Source organism: Eumetopias jubatus, unplaced genomic scaffold (genome assembly GCF_037043125.1).
Source record: "Eumetopias jubatus isolate StellerSeaLion01/CBP00866 unplaced genomic scaffold, mEumJub1_p1.0 scaffold_6, whole genome shotgun sequence".
In the NCBI taxonomy this organism is placed as follows: Eukaryota; Metazoa; Chordata; class Mammalia; order Carnivora; family Otariidae; genus Eumetopias; species Eumetopias jubatus.
This window is the reverse complement of record NW_028274812.1, coordinates 131497621-131516439: the sequence shown is the minus strand read 5'-3', so window position 1 is coordinate 131516439 and position 18819 is coordinate 131497621. Positions and strand designations below refer to the sequence as shown.

Sequence of the window (18819 nt, the reverse complement as noted above, 5' to 3'; positions counted from 1 at the left end):
AGGAATATCATGTGGGCAAAGACGATGTATATCCCTTTACTTGACATTGTCAGTGAGACGTGGGATGGATATGGGTGTGAATCCAAGGTTTGAGCAGAACCAGAGAAGACGTTACGACATGACATGACTATAATGGGTACTAGCAGAAATTAGTATTGGAGGCAACAGTAGTCACTTGAAGTGGCCCCAGCAGCAGTTCTGGAATGGAGAGGAAGTGGTTTTCCTGTGACTTCATGGAATAGAGTTGCCACCATTGATCTCATGATAAATATGGTTTGAAGAGCACCTTTGTTAGCATAAAAACCTTTACATTGGCAGTAGCCAAGCAGAAGTCTGAGCAGTGGAGAAAGAAAATGGTTGATGTTCCAAAGACACTGAGGGGAATTAGTTTGAGCATATGTGATCTAAGGCCTTAGATCCTTCCAGAAGAAATGAGGGGTAGTTTGAAATAAAGGTAGGAGATCCATAATAGTTGTGCCTACACTGAAAAAATCCTGGATTAAGGTTATAAATATGACCTTCAGTCTAATTTCAGATTGGCGTGGCCATTAAAAAGACATTTATGTAAAAAATTTTAAAAAAATAACGTATAAGTACACGTGTTATGTGCATAATTCAAATTGAGCAGATATATGATGAGAATTGTTTTCCCAATACTGCACGTAGCCTGGATTATTTTATTATTTTATTTTATATTTTATTTTATTTTATTTTATTTGTATTTTAGCGAGAGGGCATGTACATGTGCATGTGTGAGCCGGGGGGTGGCGTAGAGGGAGAGAGAAAGAATATCGAGTAGGCTCCATGCTCAGAGGGAGCCCAATTGAGGGCTCGATCTTAGGACCTTGAGATCATGATTTGAGTGGAAATCAAGAGCTGGACACTTAACCAACTGAGCCACCCAGGCGCCCTCATAACCTAGATTATTTTAGAGGTGATATTGTATAAAACTGTTTAGATCGCTCACACTTAGAGCTATTTTTCCCTTAAGATGGGAAACAGGTGTTATATGAAATTTATAGAACATTTAAAAAATATATATATTTTTTGCTTTGAGACATTTCCACTGTTTTTAAGATTAAGGAAATATACAGGAAAATCATTTGCTGTTAGGTTTATTGAACTGACCTGGATTTGTGTCTGTAGACACCATTTGGCTCCTAAGTGATTTGAATTTCTTTTATTGACTTCAAAGGCTAAAAATAAGCACTCAGGAAAACATCCTTCCTTCTGAAATAGGAAATATTTTATAGAGATATAAGAAAGATGAAATATTTGATCAGTTTATACAAATCAACACAAATCAACTTAAGATTACTTTCCTGTAGTTTTTTTTTTTTTTTTTTTAATGGAGTAACAGAGTTCTAGAACAATGTTTGTCCAGTTGGGGAAAGAGCGTTTTAATCAGATGTTTGAGTTTCAAGAATTTCAATAGAATAAGAAAAGTTTAATTTATTGTCTTCTCAGAAGGAACTGCCTATTTCCAGTTAATCAGACAGATTCGCTCAGGAAATTAGCAGAATGTTTATTTATGTTGTCTTTTCCTACTTGTTCATGTTAAAATTGAAACCATGGGTAACACTTTCCCAGCCATTAAGCACAATTATTTTCTATATTCTCTTCAAGTTGATGTTAGCAAAATCCCAGTGGATGAATTTGTTTGTAAAATAATATTTTATAAAATCTGTCATACGTAGTTGGTTGGAATAAGAATTTTTTAAGAATGATTTTAACATTGGAAGATATTGCCTTGTTACTCCAGTTCACTGGATTTATTTATATGCCAGTGAAATTCATATAGCTTTAAAATAAAAATGTGAGCACAGGAATCTATATGATGGTGAAAAGTATGGATAAGAATCTTAGAATCATAAAAATGCTAGACTGGATAGTACATAAGCTGATATTACAGAAGTCCAATTATTTTCCTACTGTAAACAGCTACATAGTAAAAGAACTGAGAGAACAATGTTTCCTGATACATTAACAATGCAGTGTGTTAGCAGTTGGACATGTTACTGAATTGTTTACCTACATCTCCTGAAATATTTGGTGAAATTTTATTTTTAAATTTTTTTAAAGATTTATTTATTTATTTTGAGTGAGGGAGAGAGAGAGAGAAAGAGTATGAGGAGGAGAGGGAGAGAGAGAGAGAATCTCAAGCCGACTCTGCACTGAGCCTGGAGCCCGACACGGGGCTTGATCTCACTACTTTGAGATCAAGACCTGAGCCAAAATCAAGAGTCGAATGCTTGACCAACTGAGCCACCCAGGTGCCCCTGGTGAAATTTTGAAAGACGTATTTTTCTACCAGAATAAGAAGTTACACTATATCAATGAAACATCATATAAATTTCAAGCTTTGCCAGTCATCATGTTGACCAGAGTTCAATAGTTGCATTTCCATTTTAAGAACAATTTTACTTGAAAAGTTTTTCATGACCTTGTATTTTATGCTTTTAGTATAAACCAGTCCTTAATCTCCAAATAATTCCATTTAGAGTTTCCTTCAGATCATTTTTGTTTTCTATTAAAAATAATTTTACAGAAAATATGATTTTCCTTAGTCTTCATCAGATTAATTGACCAAAAACCTTATAAAAAAACCCAAGAGAAGTCTTGAACCATTGCTTTATGAGATAAGCATAGATGTCTATAAATTACCAGATTTTTTAGAGAAAGGATTATTAATTAAGATTGTTTAAATGAAATCTAATAATCCATGATATTGATTGCTTCCATATTAAAGTGTGTTGTAGTGTTATGAAAACATTACTACCAGAATGAAGACTTAAATACAGTGCATTTATACAAGTAATCTCAGATCTAGGAGGAAGATGTGTTGTTAAATGAATGAAGGCACAATCAAAAAGATTTAGAGGGTGACTGATGTCTAATTTTAGGTACATCCTAATTTGACAGGCGATATTATACACGACATATGTTGATTGATTTCCAGGTAGAATGAGATTGCCAGGCTTCAAACTAGAAAAAAAAGGAAACCTACTTTGATATTTTTGGAAGGACTTTTAAACATGTGTAAAAAAATAATATATTTATACCTAACCTTTGAATTATTACCATTACTTAAGTAATGGAAAGATCTTCCTGTTTAGAAGTTAGCTCCTTAGGGACATACTTTAACTCTGAGGATTTGAGGTCCAGGGGAGCCCATGATGCCTCAGTGCCTTGGGGTGCAGGGGATAAAGCGTTGCAGCAGTTATACACTCAACAACACTCCAGTGGTTTGAAAGTTAAGATGCCTGTAATTTACCACGAGGGAGGGCCTTAGGGGAAGAAAGAATATGGCTCAATTAATTAGTACTTGTTAGCAAACTTCAATTGTTACCCTATTTAGATTTTCAAATCACTGATATCTCAGATACCCACAAGATTTGGAAAGGAAGTGAGAATAAGCAGTGGAGAAAGCTAAGTTGTCCAGCAGGGCACCAGCTCTGGGATATAGTGTCCACAACCAAGCAATTGTCACAGGTTAGCCTTTCTATAAAGAAGAAAAAGGAACTGGTGTCCGTTTGCTGTTTTTAACCCTGTTGTTGAAAACATCCACGTCTTTTAGTTTGGATTTCTGAATAAGATGAATATTCTGGAAGACCACCTATGGATTCCTATGAAAAGTCCAATAAATAAATTAATTTTTGAGAGCTGTCTGGAGCTTTTTTATGGCTGTGGGTTTTCTTTTTTTTTAAATAATTTTTTTATTGTAATGTTAATCACCATACATTACATAATTAGTTTTTGATGTAGTGTTCCATGATTCATTGTTTGTGCCTAACACCCAGTGCTCCACGCAGAATGTGCCCTCTTTAATACTATTCACCAGGCTAACCCATCCCCCACCCCCCTCCCCTCTAGAACCCTCAGTTTGTTTTTCAGAGTCCATCATCTCTCATGGTTCGTCTCCCCCTCTGACTTACTCCCCTTCATTCTTCCCCGTGTGGGTTTTCTATACTCATTATCTTCTAAGTGGCTATTGTTTGTATTTAGAAAAGGTAATGATTTTTTTTAAGATTTATGTATTTATTAGAGAGAAAGCACAAACGGGGGGAGGGGCAGAGGGAGAAGCAGACCCCCTGTTGAGCTGGGAGCCGGACACGGGGCTCTATCCCAGGACCCTGAGATCATGACCTGAGCCGAAGGCAGATACCTAACCTACTGAACCACCCAGGTGCCCCAAAAAGTTAATGATTCTTAATGATTATCTTGTTATTTTCAAGCAATTACGCCAATAATTTCTTCTTTGTTCTAAAAGTTTTTTGGTTAAATCTCATGTTTTCATAGTAGGGAAGCATATTATCTTCAAATAATAATTATACAAAATATAATTATTTTCAATAATTTTAGCTCATTCTCCCCCCCCCCCCCATTTTTGGCCAAGATTTCTAGGAGAATGTTGAATAATAATATTGATAGTGAACAGTTGAGTCATACTTTGGGTTTTTGTCATTAGGTTTTCTTTTTGTTCTATTTAGGTATTTAGTATAATGAAGACTTCGGTTTAAGATAACTATTCTTTATCATAGTAAGAAGTATTCTCGTGTCTTTGGTTGCCTTTAATTTAGAGTATGTTTGTAAATCAACTTTATAAAATAGTATTTGGATTGATTTAGTATGGTAGAACATGTTTGAGTCTGACATAGTCTCCTCTTGCTATATTCTAGTACAGCCCCTGATTTCCACGTTTATGTTTCATACATCTGGCCTTATGGACATTTAAACCTGAGTTCTTCATATTGGATTTTCAAAGAGGGGAAAATAGGAAGTTTTCTCAAATTTATTCATAAAGTTCATGGGACTCGTATTTAATTATAGTTATGGAGGCTTCATGCCTTTAAGAGGAATACCGTTCAGGAGAACATTCTAGTTTGTAAAATGTTGGTGCATAGCTAGACTCATAGAATGTAAATTGTTTAGTTAGTTAGTTTACATGCAAGTTTTGTGTTAATTTAACTTATTTAACTTACAGTATATTACAGAAAACATGATGATTGGTGATAAAAGGCTGAGCGGAAGCAGGTAGATTCACAGGAAAAGAACAAGAATGGAGTCCATAAAAACCTCCCAAGGAACAGACAGACGCATTCAGATTTTCTTCCTCTGGAACTAACCTAGCTGATCTGAAAGGAAGTGATTGCCTCGTTGAGCCAAGACACTTCCATGATTCACACTAACCTTCCTCTGGTGGGCAATTTCATTCTCGCTCTTACAGCCCCCAAGGAACTGCATGGGTGCACACTGGAGGATTTCCTGACCAAAGTTCACGTACGGTGTAATTTAAGTAAAAGCCCTGATTACATTCTGTGCTGTTCTGAGTTAAATGAACCTGATACGTGTGGAAGGGCAGAGGCGAGTACATGTGCTTTCCTCCCCCAGATCAGTAAAAAGCAGCACGAGCAAAGCATTAGCTGAGGCCGATTCTAAACATCGAACAGCTAATTCTAGGAGGTTGAAAACAAAAATAGACTATCTAGAGTGCAGACAAGACCAGTGTATTGATTTATTAATTTATGTATTGCACCCAGTTGCTTCAGTGGAGAGCCATACTTTAATGTATATATATTTGCAAATGCAATTCTCAGGTTATTCATCTGACTATAACAAACAGTTAAATATCAGCCAAATTAAAATCTGTTGTATGTACATTGCTAAACGCCCTACTTTGAATTTCTCAGTGGGTCTATTAATTTTCCTGAGAGATGACTGTAGATATATCCAAAAGCATATTCGGAATGATCAGGGCACTTTCAGAAATTTATCCTATTGGTAACCTACCTTCTGGTAATAGACACCTTATTCTGAAACCACCCTTCTCTATTAAATCATGACACTATCCAATGAAATACGAGCAGAGGAGCTAATGTTAAGATGAAGTCTGCTGTTTCCAAATTTATAATAAGCTCCATGTATTTCATTGTCTTAAACTCTGCTTACTGTATTTAGGTTATTGATTTATCAAGGCAAGATATACCAATGAAAAGGAGGAATCGTTTTGATATTTAAGAGTAGGTTCTTATCTGACTCATAGGCTGATTTATGTTATAGCAAGAAATTGGCAAAATTGTAATAAGTTACAAATAATAGATTATAAGTATTATAATTACTTATAAATAAATTACATATAATTATAAATTACATATAAATTATAAGTAATTATAATTACTATAAACATTATGGATTCCCTATCTCCAGAGTCTTGAGAGTATAGTGATTTAATCCCGAGTTTTCATTCTTACTTTGAAATAAAGGCCTATGCAAGTGATGTGTCCCCTACTCCTCCTTGCGGGGGGCATAATCATCCTTATCTGGCTCTGATTTTTTCCTATGTCACTAGTCACTATCAAAAAACTGTAAAGTATACATTTTCATTTGCTTTTTTTTTTAAAGATTTGATTTATATATTTGATAGAGAACAAGCACAAGCAGGGGAAGTGGCAGAGGCAGAGGGAGAAGCAGGCTCCCCGCTGAGCAGGGAGCCCCACAGGGGGACTCGATCCCAGGACCCTGAGATCATGACCTGAGCCAAAGGCAGACGCTTAACCGACTGAGCCACCCAGCGCCCATATACTCATTTGCTTTTCCATTCCCAGAATGTAAGCTCTGTGAAGGGAAGGAATTTTGAGTGTTTTATTTTACTGACGTATTTATATAATAGGCACTCACTAAATATTGGTCGAATGAATAGATATGAAACATCATACAGCATAAAGTGACACTGTAAAACAACTTAATAATAATTTGAACAAAAACATGAGTTAAGGGCCCCTGGGTGCCTCAGTCAGTTAAGCATCTGACTCTTGATTTTGGCTCAGATCATGATCTCAGGGTTGTGAGATTGAGCCCCACCTCTGGCTCCGAACTCAGGACACAGTCTGCTAGTCCTTCTCCGTCCCCTCTGGTCCTCTGTTGCTCTCTCAAATAAATAAATAAAACCTTAAAAAACAAAAAAAAAAACATGAGTTGAACTCAATTCTGGGACTTGTGAGGAAGTTTCAAAAATTTACTTCAGATAGCAGTTTCTCCAGAGAGACTTCTCTGAAGTCTCCATCCAGTATGGGCTGGATGCTCCTGCTCTGTGCCCAAACAGATCTCCATCCTTTACCACAATATAAAATCTTACCAGACTGTCCATGTCTCTCTTCCTTGTTCTCGGAGCTCACTGTGCTCTGAAGACAGGGCCACAGGGTTTTGTTTGTTTGTTTTTAAAATCCAGACACAATGTTTGGTTCCTAGAAAGCACTCGGTTACAAAAGCAAAGGGAAGGGGTCTTGAAGGAAAATATAGACGAGATGGGGAATAGAAAGGAAGAGATGAATAAAGGGTGGAAAAAAAGTTGCTCATTTAATCAAGATAGAACATCTGGACAAGGGAAGAATTTGGGTATTGACGTAGGTTCCCAAGAGAGGTTTATTTAACAAATGAATTCAGATTTATGAGTACCTCTGCGTGCCAGGCACGCTTCTAGCCACTGAGGGTGTTGCAGTGAACAAAGAGATGATGTCATTGTCCTCATGGAGCACTTTTAGGTTAGTTTAAAAAAAATTTTTGTTTTAGTTTTAAATTTTTTTTGTAGGGGGCAGACAGACAATAAACAAGTGTAATGCACAACATAATGTGAAATATAGTGGAAAATGTATAAATTGTAAAAATAAATGAATTATATAAAATATATGAATTATACAATATATATGAAAATAATATATAATATATGATATGATATGATATAATGTAGAATTCGGGGATGCTTAAAGGGAATCCGTGGATTGCCTCTTTGTAAAGATTCCTCATAAGCCTTTACCTGTAAAATGCTATTTGCCGTATCCCAGAACGCGAAGCACAACAGAAATCACTCGAGGAGTGGCATTTATAATTTCCATGTGTGCCTCAACCCAGCCTGAATGTGGGAGGCGCGATTTGCCTAGATGTTGAAAAACCATGCGTAGACCTTCGAGGGGCCCATGTCCTAGTTGCGTGCAGAAGCACCCGGCCCCCAAGGGGAGACTTGGGGGTCTGGAGGCTTCCTGCGCACAGGCTTCCTTCTTGCGCCCCTGGGCGGGACCCTCCTTTTTGAACTGAGAGCGGGGATGAAGAGGGTTTGAGAACTTACAGACCAGATAAACTCCAGACTTTTGGTTAAAAACGACTGCGCTCCGTTTCTTTCTTCAAGGTCTTGATTAAGTTGGTATTATTTACAAAGTCGTTTCAGTAGACAAAGAATCGAGTCTTGTACTGGAATGGGGGTGATTGCAGGATCTGGGTCCCCATGGTAGACTCCTGTGGGTACGTGATAATAATTAGAAATACACTATCGGGCGCCTGGGTGGCTCAGTTGGTTAAGCGACTGCCTCCGGCTCAGGTCATGATCCTGGAGTCCCGGGATGGAGTCCCACATCAGGCTTCCTGCTCAGCAGGGAGTCTGCTTCTCCCTCTGACCCTCTTCCCTCTTGTGCTCTCTATCTCTCATTCTCTCTCTCTCAAATAAATAAAAATCTTTATTAAAAAAATAGAAATACACTGTCACTTTTGCTTTAATAGAGGCGAATTATTTTGCTATCATATGGAAGAGTGTGCTTCGGGTACCACAGTGCTTTGTGGTAGAGGGGAAAAAAAACCAAAAACAATTACATGAATGAGGTAGAATGACTGTGTTATTGCAGTGCATAAGACTTTGATTACAGACTGCCAAGATTCATACCAGCCTAGTAGTTGTTGACAGATAAGGTAACAAAAATGAAACTCATTTATTTTTTTCTTTATTGAGACCTCAAGGAAAAGCAGATTTTCAGTTCTTGCACTTACTACGTTGATAGAACAGAGACTGACAATGAAAATGTGCCAGTCCAGAAATATAAATTAAACCTCGGTTCATATCAAAATTCCATTTAGTCTTGGAAAAGGAGCTGCTGTTTGGATTATTTTTGATCCTAAATCAAATATGCAATGGAGGATCACCGTATACCTGGTATTTGTTAACCCTTTCTTGTGAACAATACTTGCAACCTTACTGTTGTTTTCGGTCGACGATGCTTTATTTCTTTCGCAGTGTTTGAGGCAACTTGAATTATAGTCAGTGTAGGTTATATTTTACTGAATGCAAATTGCTAGCAACAGACATATACATTTCAGTCTGCAGGAAGTATGAAACTAGATTTGGAAAATTGATAACAGACCCTTTTCTCTATTACAAAGTCTTATTTGATGCTACAGTTTGATTATCGAGACAAGGACAAAAGTAAGTGAGAAATATAAAGTGAGGATTTTGGGATTGTTTGTTGAGATTGTTGATGTGTATTGAATAAAATTTCTGACTAGATCATTTGTACCTTCCCTTCATGTAACTTAAGTTGACAGAGCAAAAAAGACCTCTTACTTTCTTTTCTTTTTCTCTCTTTATCTCCTGCCCTCCTTTACCCTCCCTCCCTCCCTCCCTCCCTCCCTCCCTTCCTTCCTTCTTTTCATCCTTCCTTCCCTCCTTCCCTCTCTTCTTTCTCTCTCTTTCTTTTCACTTTCTCTCTCTTTCTTTTTATTCAACTGTCGACATGGAAATTTTGCTACAGTTTCTCATAATTAAGACACTACGAAATCGATGACAGAATTCTGGAAACAACAACACGGTAGACTTGGGGAATGGATATACACGTGGGTAAACAGAATGATCAGTGAACCCTAAACATCATTATAACCCAACAGTGTCCGTTTCTTTGAGTATATCCTAAACATAATTTTGCTTACATTTTTTTATTGTTATTCTAAAGTCTACATTTGATCATATTCTCATTAATTTTTTAGCAACCGAAAGATAGCATGAACTCGTTTCTTGAATTACCTTTTCTGACCTTTTGCAAGATGATAATTACAAAAAAAGGGAGGCCTGGAAGGACTTGTACAAAAATTAAGCTTATAAAGTAGCTAAAATGGCCCTTCTGTGCTGGTGTCGATTTCAAAATTAACATTTTGGTTCATGTGCTTCTAATAATCACTGACCCTTACTTCATGTACTTTCCACAGGAAATGAATACAGCAGAAATTACTTTGACCCACTGATGGATGAGGAAATCAACCCAAGGCAGTGTGGGATGGAGGTCAGCAGAGAGGGTGAGCTAGAATTAAGTATGTAATTTTTGTGTCAGAATATTCTTTTCCATTCATGAAAATGAGGTGACAAAGATCACACATGCAGTTCCGTTTAGATTTTGCAGCTTACAATTTAAATGGTAAGTTTTAACCACTAACAACATGATGGGCAGCGAAGGTAATTTTTGATCAAGGACAGCCAGCTGGTCAGAGAGAAGAAGCAGGAATTTGCTTTCATTTGACACTGCCGCCGGAAGCGGTTTGGTGTCATTATAAGGCCCGTGTTATGCGTATGAGGAGCATCATCACTTCACAAATGCCATCTCTGCTCTTTGAGATTAAAATGAGCATTCTTTGATGAATTGCAAAATTCATCTAGCGTAAGAAGATTCTATGCATGGTGACTACTGATTCCTTTCATTGGAGGCCGGGCACCTCTGCCTGGGTTCTGAACCACAAAGGTGCAGTGGTCTGATGATTTCTTCTTCTATAACCTTGAGTCTGTTGCAGTTGTAAAATAACAATTCAGAAGATGACATCTCACACTGGGCACCAGTCACTGAATCTGAACTTTTTAGGGAAAGATGAGGTAAATCCTCACAGATAGGGGGGCTCAAGCACGGTGCAAAAATTATTTTAAAAGACAGTTTTCAATAACTACACCTCTTTTTAGATGACACAGAATCCACGGATATCATCAAAATACGTATGTACAAGATAAGGCAAGAACTTACTCTCAGGGCAGTTTTTACCAGTAACTCAAATCAAGGTGAATTGAAAACTGGAAAAATCTCAACCTTTTATTTGCCCAACACACTTGGGGGATGAAAAATAATCCCAATGCATTCTGGAGAGGAGTATCAATTGGATTCTTCTTGAAATCTGTTTTAAATCCTTGGAGATCACAATATATAGTTGTGTTTGATGGAGTTTTTGTAAGGTAAGGACTAAAGTTGGCTTAATAAGATGCTCAATGATATATGATGAGGAATGGCTGTAAACATGGACAGGCAAGTGACCCAAAATATTGTGGGCCACTCTTCCCTAGTCAGCAGTGATCGCCCAATGCCTGGGGTTCACTTTGGGTCCTGTGTTTCAGAGCAGGCAGCTGTCTTTATATCAAGTTTTAAGCCTGCAGTTAGTAATCATTTCTTTTTCTTTTTGCCGGCTATTCAAGCCTATTTCATCTAGGGAAATAGACAGTGCCAATGAACACAAGATCGCCTTCCACATCCTCTGTGGCACAGAGCTGAAGACCATGCAGGGACATAACAGGCCTGGGAGGGGCCGCCTGAGCAAAGGTGCAACGCACAGCATTTTGTGTGTTTGCCCCATCTATCTTCACCCTAGTTCAGCTTTGTTCTCATATTTATTTGTTTTTTATTTGTTTATAATTTTTTTTCTCAAATCAATACAGCTTTTATTGCATCTTTAAAAGACCACAACTAAGTCTGAAAAATCATCCAGCATCTTTCTGTTTCTGTAGCTGGGCAACTTAGATCTTATTCATCAGCCTGCCAGACTGGTCCTTTTTCAGGAGCATAGATACCATCTCCAAATTTTCTGTCATCCTTGTTTTGAACTGTGGTGGCTTTACTGAATCAAAGCAGCTGAGTGTGATCCCAGTTCAGTGTCATTTCCTTCAAAAATTAACTCATCTTTCTTGAGTTACTGAACAAGCAACACCTGGTCTCATCCAAACCCCGGGGATGTATTTTTCACCCAAGAAATTTCAGATTTCAACAAGAGAACCATTCTCCTGAATGACAACGTTGGTGGTGACGTAAGCTTTCGCAGACCTCATCCTGTAACGGAAGCCCAGTGTCACGCCCTTGACCCTGTTCTGTACATGACTACAGACAGTGTGGACAGTAGCCAGTTCTTTGCTGTTCCCTATCACTTGTCAGCTCAGAGCCTCTTCTATTTCTTTCCAAGGAGACTGAGTTCTACATTGATGTGCTTGGAGTCTCTTTTCAGGGTTCCTCTGGGGCCCTTCACCATAACAGTGTCCCTTCAGAGTGATGTTGACACTTTCAGAATGTTGACAGTCTGATCGCTGAGAATGGTCTCCATTCTCACAGTAGGTGTGGCAAAGCTGTTTATAATTTGTCCTCTACTTGCTTCCAAAATAGTTGGAGACAGCTTATAATAGAAATGTAAATGCATATGGTCAAAGCAAAGTTCAAATATAGATGAAAGAGGGATTTGAGAATGCCTATACAAAGAAGTAAATGTACAAGAAATCGAGGACAGTATTATAACTATAATTAATCGCTTACTCTTACTTTGTGCTTCTTGGAGGTTAACTATAAAGGGATATCAGTTAGATAACGTTCAATGTTAAACAGAATTTATTACTCTTTTTCAGTGTCGATAACCCACCATCACCACCACCATTTTTTTAATTTTATTTATTTATTTTTTAAAGATTTATTTATTTATTTGGGAGGAGAGAGGGGGTGAGTGGGGGGGGGCAGAGGGAGAGGGAAAGAAAGAGTCTTAAGCAGACTCCACGCTGAGCCTGGAGCCTGACTCGGGGCTCGATCTCACGACCCTGAGATCATGACCTGAGCTGAAATCAAGAGTCAGATGCTTAACTGAGTCACCCAGGCAACCTTACCATTTTATTTTATTTTATTTTATTTTTTTAACAGTAGATACTGGAAGGATAATATTATGTTAATTTTTTATCTAGCAAAGATTGTAAAAATAGTGGACAATTGGTTCTTGGTTCTTGGTCAATACATTTTACTTAATATAGAAAATAGATCTGAGTGTTGCTACCAGGCATCTACTACATAGCTGCACAACATTTTATTATCTTACAATTTGGATATGATTTGATGTAAGTAATATTAGTTTGTGGATCAGTCAGGGTTCTCCAAAGAACCAGAACCCAGAACCAATAAATAGGCTCTCTTTCTGTCTCTACATATCACATAATACATGTATAACATACATGTACATAATACATATACAATATATGTATATGCAGAGAGAGACAGGCAGATAGAAAGAGGGAGATTTAAGAAATTGGTTCATGTGATTGTGGGGACTAGCAAGTCTATCTATAAGGCTAAGGCTGGTAGGGTGGAGATTCAGGTAAAGTTTGATGTGAAATTCAGGCAAGCACTGATATGCAGTCTTGAGACTGAATTTGGCAGGGCAGCAGATTGGAAGTGGAAGCATAATTTCTATATCGCAGTGTTGAGGAGAATCACTTCTTTGGGAAACCTGCATTTTTTTCTCACACCTTCAACTGATTGGACGAGGCCCACCCACATTGCATGTAGAGTAATTTGCTTTACTCAAAGTGTACTAATGTAAATGTCAATCACATCTGAAAAAGACCATCACAGCAGCATCTAGACTGATGTTTGACCAAACAACTAGATACCCCAGCCTAGCCAAGTTGACACATCAAGTTAACCATCACCTGTTGCATTTAATAATAACAAATTAATACATAATAATGGAGTGTTGAGGCCCATGGATTTGACATGCTAAATGTGTTCTCCCTGATTACCAGACTTTAATTCTCTTCCTTCTCAGTCTCAAGTGAACACCAGCTCCTGCCTGGAATTGTCGGATTACTTTTGTCCACACCCACTTTTCCTTTGCTTTAATCTATTGTCCACATAGCATCTTGCTCATCCCCCATCGAAGTTCTCTTACTATTGCCTGTTGCTTTCAGGGTAAAGACCACTCTACTCTCCTTCTTCATCTCAGGTCCCCTGCACTTGCTCACTGTGCTCTGGCCACATTGGACTTCCTTTTGTACCTTATATGCATGGAGCTCCTTCTGGACACTGAATGCTCACAGGTGCTGGGACAGCCTCCTTACTGGCCATTGTACTCTCTTCCTGAAGATTCAGCTTACATGTCAATTATCCACTCCTCTGACTAATCAAAGTGATGTTTCCCTGTCTACCTTCTTTATCAAACACATCACAATGATCACTAAACTATTTATTAGTGAGGTTATCTGTGAAATGTGCTTCTCCCCTATTAGACCATCTCCTGAACACAAAGAGGGATGAGATTCTGCTTACCTTGTTCACTGATGAATTCTTTAAGGCATAGCACAACAGTTGGCATAGAGCACGAGCTGGCTTGAGAAATCTTTGTTGAGTGAATGTAAAAATGAAGAAATGAATGGAAAGTGCTAAGCATAATATCCCAAACATGGCGAGCCTTCTGTACACAGGAGTTATTATTACTTCCTGAGTGCTCAAGGGGTGTCTTATGCTGGACATAGCAGCTCTGGCCAGCCCATGCAAAACCGTCCAAAGTAGCTGTCATTATTTCTATTTTTATAATGAAGAAACAAGCTGAGAAAGATTTGGTAGTTTTCTTAAGATCAGAGAGATTTGGCAAGCATGGAGTGGAAATCTGATCTCTATCTTTGGCACTATCTGTTCTCTTTTCCATTAGGTGTTGCCTTTTTCCTGTTGGCTTTCCCCACCTTTCCCTTTGAGGAAAATTTCCGAAGGGGAAAGTAAGCAGATTGATTCAAATTGTTGAATTTAAGTTTGAAGGGGACATTCTCTTGCCTTCATTTCCTGTCTTATGTAACCCATTTGACCCTCCAGGGTTCTACTGGGACAACACTGAGGGTGTTTCTCACCAGGTCTGCCTACGGAAGGAATTAGAAACTTTTGTTCAGGTTCCTCTCATACGACAAGTCAGAAGCTGTCTATAATTCATTACTTCATAATGAAAACGAAAACACTAGTTCAGAATGACAGAACCTAAACTATTGAAAAATTCTGTACTTCATACAATTACTAAGTAGTTAACAACAAACAAACAAGGAAATGGGGGTGGCTGCCCTTGGCTGAGTCCCTACTATATTCTAGGCATGAAGCAACATGCTTTATGTGTGTTATCTTCTTAACCCTCACTTCCATCCCATTTGGGGGCGCAGGAAATTAAAGCTCAAAGACTCTAAGAAGTTGCCCCAAGATTACAGAGCTAGTTAAGTGGCAGAGCTGGGATTTGGACATAGGTTTGCCTCTCTCTAAAGATGGTGTCTCTGTATTAATGCCATTTACGTTTTGCCTATCTGTTCGCTTGACATGCAAGATGTATGTTCATTTATTCTTTTCTGTGATCCTCATTGGTCTGTCAGGATTACCTAGTCCTTATAATGAGGCTTTTATTACGTCTGCAGAGATTTCCCCATCTATGCATCTGCTATTGCTCACTGTTAATTTCTAGATAAGATTCTTTTATGAGCCATATATCAGCATTATAAGTTTTGTTGCTGTTCTCCCTAAGAGTTATCAAGTTCCAGGTAATGCCGGAATACAAGTTCATGCTTCCCTAATGTACAACCTGCAAAATGTCTTCTGGGGATGACCCCTTCTCCCTTTCCCCCAAATGTTGGAGTGGTGGGAGGTTTGTGCGGGCTCTTGGCAGGAAAAGAACATTTGAAGGTCAACTGATACTTGAGAAAATCATCTGCAGCGTTCAGTGAGCAGAAGCTGACTTCAAAGATCTTTTTATGTTACACTTTCAGACATTCTATCTGGCTCCGGCAGCCTAGGCTTTCCTGACTACTCATCCCAAGTCCATGAGCACAGGCTACAGTGAATTTCTTTCCAATACTGATGTTCAAAAGATCATAGGGATGGATGGAAATGGGAGACCTCGAATTTTCAGGAACTTCTCACTTGGACAGTGAAAACCCATTAAGGCTCTTCTAGAACACTTGATGTTGGAGTTTCAGATGTGAGTTGCAGAACTGACTACCATCCTGAGTTGGCTCACCCATGGGGTACAAAGTGAGAAGTAGTAGAAATATGTGGGCTTTATCAAAACTACCTCTGTAAGGGTACAACCACAGTTTAGTTCACCCACTTGCCTCCTAGAAGAAGGGGAACATTTTGATGTATGTATGTCTATTCCAAGACAGGGGTGGTCATCCAAATTTGCATCATTTATGTTTAGTTCTATCCAGTGGCAGACCTACCTAGATGACTCTTTAAACCCTTTTCCAGAACCGTGTTTTTTTGATCATGTGTTTTGTTTTGTTTTTTTATATGTTTGGTTGGTTGGCTGGTTTCTGTTTTTTAATTACATGAGCCTGTTACTTTAAATTCATAAAAGAACTAAGTAGCACTTGTATTGGCTATTATATTGCAATATCATATATAAAAGAATTTAACACCACCTAATGCCACTTAAGTTTGTTGTTTCTTACATATATGCAGTAAAAAATAGCATATGCAGACAGTAGGTAGTGGAAAACACTCATTCATTTTGCTTTATATATTCTGTTGTATGATTTGACAAACCGTAATGGCTTGTTCTAAAATGAATTTTGTGTAGTGCATGTCATAATCCACTGAATTTTAGATCATTTTTATTGGAGAAGAAGTATCCTATTATGAATACCCTGCAATATACATTTAAAAGTCATTGTTCCGTTATCATTGATTTATTAAAGGTTTTTTTTTTATTTCAGAGGAAGGCAGCATATTGAATAGAATTTGTGTCTATGACCTACAAAATAACTAAAGAGCCACAATGATTAATAATTTCTTTTTGTAATTCAATTTGCATATTTATAAATTAACTGATGAGAAAGTTATCATAAATATGTTCTTTTAGCACCCCTACAAGTTGATAATAGAATTCTCTGTGATCGATTAATGAGGCTGTTTGACAAGCATGGACAAAGAGAAGCCCAAGGTAAGAGACTAATTATTTTCAATCTTTTGTATTAACATCGGTTGTAAATTCATTAAGACATTTTCCTGCAAATCCTGATCTGTGTTTTCTAAACATAACCCCTCACTGATGACCTGTGTGTGTCTTTGATGGTTGCAAATACTTAAATATAGCTAAAGCTGGGGGGAAAGGTAACTATGGCTCAGTTTTCTAGAATTACATAGAATGTATAACCCTAAATAGTGAAATGATTTACTTGCTATTGCAGGATCTTACAAGGAGATATGACATATTTGGATTCTCTACTATGGTGCTATATGCCACTCTTTTTAAAGAGTGTATTTTAGCTTTTAGATAAACGCTTTGGGTGATAGAAAACAAGCAGTATATTGTTTTTAATCTTAGTATGGGAATTCATACTTGTGAATGTTAGGCTCTTTAAGTAATTCTCATGTGTATTAATATAGGAATTTAAAGATAATCCCTTAAAAACTAAAATCTAAATTCTTAGGTTAACACATACAAATTCATGCCAGAACCACACTGGAGATTTCACCAAAGCATTAAGTGTAAATTGTTGTATCCACTTGTATTTAAATTCATTAAGTATTTTTTTTTCTCAGTATGTGCTTAGTTCTTCTCAAATGATCATTGTCTCTTTCTAATTTATTTTTTATTTTATTTTAAAGATTTTATTTATTTATTTGAGAAAGCGAGAATGAGAGAGAGAGAGAGAGCACATGAGAGGGGGGAGGGTCAGAGGGAGAAGCAGACTCCCTGCTGAGCAGGGAGCCCGATGCGGGACTCGATCCCAGGACTCCAGGATCATGACCTGAGCCGAAGGCAGTTGCCACACCAACTGAGCCACCCAGGCGCCCTCTTTCTAATTTAAATAATTCTTTAAAATACTTGTGAGGAGATGGGACTCGTGGTTAAGTCCTCTATATTTTTAGTTATTTTTCTAATAAATTTATGCTTAGTCTTCACCATTTGGTAACTGTGTCACCTTGGGCCAATTTCTTAACATTTTTTTGCCATTTCTGCCAAATGGACATATGATTCCTCCCACAATGGAGTAGTTATGGGGATTAAATTATTCATTAATACATGGGCAGACATCATAAGCACACACACACAGGGAATAATGAAGATAATTGATAATGATGAAAAAATTAATACCAACTAAACATTTGCTGAGTGCTGACCAGGTACCTGTCATTGTCCTAACCACTGTTCAATTCTAAATACGGTAAGTATTTTTTTTTAAAGATTTTATTTATTTATTTGAGAGAGAGAATGAGAGAGAGAGAGCATGAGAGTGGGGAGGGTCAGAGGGAGAAGCAGACTCCCTCCTGAGCAGGGATCCCGATGTGGGACTAGATCCTGGAACTCCAGGATCGTGACCTGAGCCGAAGGCAGTCACTTAACCAACTGAGCCACCCAGGCGCCCTAAATACGGTAAGTATTAACTTACTTAAACCTCCTAACAATCCTGAAGGTTAGGCCGCCTTTTTAATCCCCATTTACAGAGTAGCATCCCCTAAAAATTTTATTCCCGCCTAGATACATTTCCCCTTAGCTTTTTTACTATCAATTTGTGGAACTTTTTATTTCTTTTTGTCTTTATAAACGAAACAGACTCATTTTCAGGCCAGCTTGATCCCTCATTTTGAAAGATCCTCACTTGAATGAAGAATTAATCAGGATTCCCCAGAGAAACAGATTTCAATAGAACCAATAGAAAGAGAAAGAGATTTACGGGGGCTGGAAAGTCTGAAATCCTTAGGACACACTGGTAGGGTGGAGATTCAGGTAAGAGTTGATGTAAAATTCAGGCAGGAGTTGAAATCTTGAGTCATAATTCCTCAGGGCAGTAGGCTGGAGATTCAAGAAAGAGACAATGTTGCAGTCTTGAGACTCAATTCCTTCTTTTTGAGGAAACCCTAATCTCTACTCTTAAGGCTTTGAAATGACTGGATGAGGCCCACTCACATCATGAAGGGGGATCTGCTTTGCTCAAAATCTACCAATGTAAATGTTAATCACATCTAAAAA

The 18819-nt window shown here is 37.8% G+C and overlaps 1 protein-coding gene and 1 pseudogene across 1 annotated transcript in view; one reads left to right on the top strand and one right to left on the bottom strand.

The window, feature by feature from the left end:
* LOC114212517 (uncharacterized) overlaps positions 1 to 18819 on the top strand; it is a gene marked incomplete at its 5' end in the record, with an annotated part of 237378 nt that overhangs the window by 6784 nt on the left and 211775 nt on the right. Inside the window, 2 exons of the mRNA XM_028107391.2 lie at positions 10024 to 10110; positions 16717 to 16785. Of these exons, the coding sequence (XP_027963192.2) occupies positions 10024 to 10110; positions 16717 to 16785 (156 nt within the window). The remainder of the gene's footprint in view (positions 1 to 10023; positions 10111 to 16716; positions 16786 to 18819) is intronic.
* LOC114212623 (large ribosomal subunit protein uL6 pseudogene) lies at positions 11592 to 12162 on the bottom strand (annotated as a pseudogene).